General features: G+C 33.1%; 1 protein-coding gene across 1 annotated transcript; it reads right to left on the reverse strand.

Annotated features, from left to right (window-relative positions):
• Positions 1–938: 938 nt before the first annotated feature.
• Positions 939–2,539, reverse strand: LOC129951567 (cyclic AMP-dependent transcription factor ATF-7). The gene is made up of 3 exons (XM_056063789.1): positions 2,255–2,539; positions 1,359–2,183; positions 939–1,300 (listed from the first exon to the last, which is right to left on the reverse strand). Exons 1-3 carry the CDS (start codon positions 2,406–2,408, stop codon positions 1,143–1,145), a joined length of 1,137 nt encoding a protein of 378 aa, XP_055919764.1. The 5' UTR covers positions 2,409–2,539; the 3' UTR covers positions 939–1,142.
• Between the last annotated feature and the right edge of the window lie 1,687 nt (positions 2,540–4,226).

A 4,226-nucleotide genomic window follows, 5' to 3' on the forward strand; every position in this document is an offset into this window, starting at 1 on the left:
TTTTCAAAAATTAAAAATATTGGCTTCAAACTTATTTTATTTCACAGAAAATATTTTTTTCGATATTCAATAAAATAAAATCTACAAAAATAGTACGCAAATTTGGTAAAAATTGATAGGTACATGTAGACAAACTTTTAAGCAAGACAAATCGACAGACGGAATGTAAAGTTATCAGTGTGGGTCGCACCCCAGCCTCTATTATTAATATGATTGTCGCAATTCCAAGAGCGGTTAAAATTCATGCAGATATTTTTAGAACTTTCGACGCATTCAATGGGATTAGATATTAACACAGCTGGGGAAAGGTAACCGAGGTATTTCTTCAAATAACTACACATTTTGTTTTTTGTATAGGTTTCAAGAGAAGACTATTTAAATCAGACCAAATAAAAATATTGTCAAGTTCTTCATTAACTTTAGAGGCTCCATGTTCAATAAGACCTAGAAGATAACTAAGATAAAGTTATTCGACATCGGAAAATAAACTACAAAAACAGTTTTTGATCAACATTGGCATCAGACAGAACAGTTGAAGACCCAGTATAGATCGTTTATAGGGATATCAGATGTGTAGTGGGTAGAAAATTTGACAAGCTGTCGCCGGCCGCCCGGCCTGAAATGTGATAGCATCGCAACTGGAAAAAGCAGTAGAAAAACGTGATAGCAAGAATACCAAAGATCTTTAACGATTATTTCGATTCGTAATACGACTTCTGATTTTTCTGATTTTCCACTAGGAACGGATTTTGTAATTATTTTTCTTCAATATTAGTTATTACGATAAAATATTCAAATTACTATGGAATTTCTCAAAAACTAAGAAACATCTTTAGCCAACATAATTAAAGCCATTCGAATTCGACGACAGACCAATGACACAAAACCTAACGTAAACGGATTAGTTGTTATGTAGTTAGTTTTAATTAAAACCCACAAATTCATATTCTGTATTTATTTGTCATTTATTTACAACTTATTCTATTTGATAAAATTGACACCTGATTGCTAAAACTAGAACGTAAGCTATGTTCCTAGTTCTTGCATTAAGGGACCAAACATAAATGTTCTTTGAATCAGGTCACAATTCGCGTATACATAAATTGGCTTGTTATTGATTTCACGTTTTTTAAACATTATCATTAATGTTTTTCTACTGAAAATGTCACTGGATTTTGCATCACAGTTTGTCCAGTTGATTGTATTACCAATTTTGGAATACTCATAACCAATCGCACTGTCGATGGTGGAATTTGTATTTCCGAAGCTGCATTCGTCACAATTGGATTGTTAGTATTTTCTGGAAGTAAAACAAAAAAATAACATACCTATTTCTTGTTTTGAATCTTTAAAATTACCACTCGGACAACAATTTTGATGTCTAGCAAGGTCCAGCCTCAACTGTTTTATAATTTCCTTCAACTGTGCGTTCTCAGTCACTAGGTCAGCATTTTTTCTTCTTAAGTCTACATGCTCCTTTTTTATTTTATTACGATAGCGTTCAGCTGCAGCACGCCTCCTTACCATGGAGTCATCATCAAAAGTGTTTTTAGGTTTGCATTTTTTGGGAGGTGATACAATACGGGTGTTGTTCTCAGATAGAGTTCTTTTAGAATTCAAACTCAAAATAGCTTTGAGTCTTTCTTTTATGGGCAGAGATGAGGGTGATGTACAACTGGCAGTACTTGCCTCTGAGCTTGTCTTGGGAAGAATAAACGGCTTAACTGTTTGCACTGGAATTGTACTTATAACTGGTGCAGGAAAGTTAAGAGTGATAACTTGCGGCTGGATCAATTGTATTGTGGTTTGAGGTTTTTTCACGACCTCTTTAGGTAGGATCATGGGAAGAGCCTTATGAGCTTTGGGGGGTTCTGGTATGGCTTGCACATTATTCGACAAGTTGGTGGGTGTTGATACTGTTTTTGCAGGAGTAACTGGCAGCCGATGACATGGAATACCACTTTCTGTGTTCTCAGTGACGGGAAACACTTGTGGAGTATGCAGCGAATCATGAGAAGTCGAGTTTATATCGTTTTGAGCCCCTGACGTGGAAAGTAATTGGGTTTTCTGTTCGACAGCTCTGCGAAAAGTTTCATCAAATGGATTTACATGACGGAGATCATCGAATAAACCTACTTCTTCGCAGTTTTTAATAAGTCGAGTAGGTGTAGGTGTTTGATCCGCTAATAAAGAAAACAACAATCAGAGTAAAGGTTTCGAAAGGATGTTGGTTTATTTTATAAACTCATCTTACCAAGAAAGATATTTGCAGACTTTTGCTCCAAGCTGAGGTTTAAAATCATTTCATGTTTTTTCTCATGAACTTGTAAATGGTCCTCATTGGTGAAAGCTAAACCACAACCACTTGTTTTGCAGGCAAAGGGTTTCGGAGTGGATAAATCATCCATAATATGGCACCGTAATTATTATTGTAGTTTCTTGTTTAAGGATGAAAACGTTTTATTTATTTAAAAAAGAAAAACAGAGTCATGATGTCCTTGCATAGTAAACGAAAGATGAAAGATTATGAATTATGAAAATATTTTTGTTATCAAAACAAAAGAAAAACGTCAAAACAACCAAAAAGTCAACAAAAGTGATGCCAGGTGTTTTCATATTTCACTGTGCAATAGGGGAAATTAGGAAAAAGTGTACGTTTTCCTTTTTACCAAATAATGTAATATAATATTTACTGTATTTTTTTTTCATGAGTTTGACGTCTGTCAAAATTAATCATGGAACGTTGTAAGCAATTTTATAACATAAAGTACATTTTCCTTGGGCATTTTTATACCAGTAAAAAAGCATAGGGGGGAAAAGCTTCCCTTTTTGCTTAAATGTAATAAAATGTGGTGATTGGTTTAAGCGGAGACAAGAAGCGTGAAAATCAGCGCAAGAAGAATGAGAACTTTGAAATCTAGTGAACCTGTCAACGCCAACCGCTTCCAAGACATTTTTGCCCGAAATATGGGAGAAATTTTGAGTTATTTGCTGAACTTCAAGGGAGTCCATAATTTGTATCTAGTATCAACAAGTGTTTGTATCAAGGTATTGACAAAATAGTGTTATATGTGGTGTAGAATAAAAATGAAGACAACATAATTTGTCTACGTGTAGACAATTCCATTTAAACAATGGTACATTAAAAATGTTGACACGCGTTTTTAAGCCCTGTAATATTTTGCTTTTGCAAACAATCAAACCAAACACAACCATTTTAAACATAAGATTTTCTACGTTAGATATCACGTTTACGATACGTTGGCTATCAAAAATTGCTGTTTATGTCTGACAAAACTGCCTAGTTTTTGTGTTGCTATGACATATTTAACATGTTTTTAACAACCTTTTTTAGAGAATAGTCAGAGAAATAATACAAAATACTTTATTTTGTTCATCAAAAACTTCTTCATAAGAAATTAATTTGCAATTTGACAAATAAAATAACAAATTAACTTATTGTTTACATTATAAAAATGATTTTTGACATTTTCGGCATTATCGACATATTTGAATTTGTATTTGTGATTGTTTAACGTTCAAATGTAGACAATTAAAATTGGTACGTAGTTACATCACTGAATTAAATATACTTGTGAAAACATACTTTTTTGATAATTATTTTGAGAACATAAAAGACTTCTTAATAAAAACAAGTAAACTTTTCACTTATTTTCCAAATAGTATTCTTAAATATCTGAAAACAAGCTCCTAATGTAACTTGAGCTTAACTTTACAGCAATTAAAGATTTTTGTCCTTTGTCTTTTAATGATATTCGCTCTGTACACACATTTTTGAAACAACAAGTGAAAAAGCTTAATTTATCACACATGCGCTGTTTTTGAAACTATATACAAAATAGTTACTCGCTCTGTTTCGGTTGTTGTCAAACATTCTTTTCGTTTTCGCCAAAAACGCACATGTAAAAAGCTTACTTTCATTCAGATTCTTTGCCGCCAGTTCTTTGTTTGTACACAAAGTAAATTTTCTCTTCTCATTTCAAATCATACAACCACCTTAAAAAACTACCCTTAAAGCCACAACAATCCGAATCCCACATTACATCGCACTGCCCACATGTATATTTTTGACTTTTTCAAGTTTTCAAGTCAATTTGTGCGCGAACGAAAGACAACTTTTATATTGTAAAGCTTTTTTGCTTCTGAATTTCCAACTTAAATTGAGCTCCTTGATATCTAAAGCAGAGAGGTACACCACGCAGTTA

This window comes from Eupeodes corollae, chromosome 3 (assembly GCF_945859685.1).
Source record: "Eupeodes corollae chromosome 3, idEupCoro1.1, whole genome shotgun sequence".
NCBI classification, from domain to species: domain Eukaryota; kingdom Metazoa; phylum Arthropoda; class Insecta; order Diptera; family Syrphidae; genus Eupeodes; species Eupeodes corollae.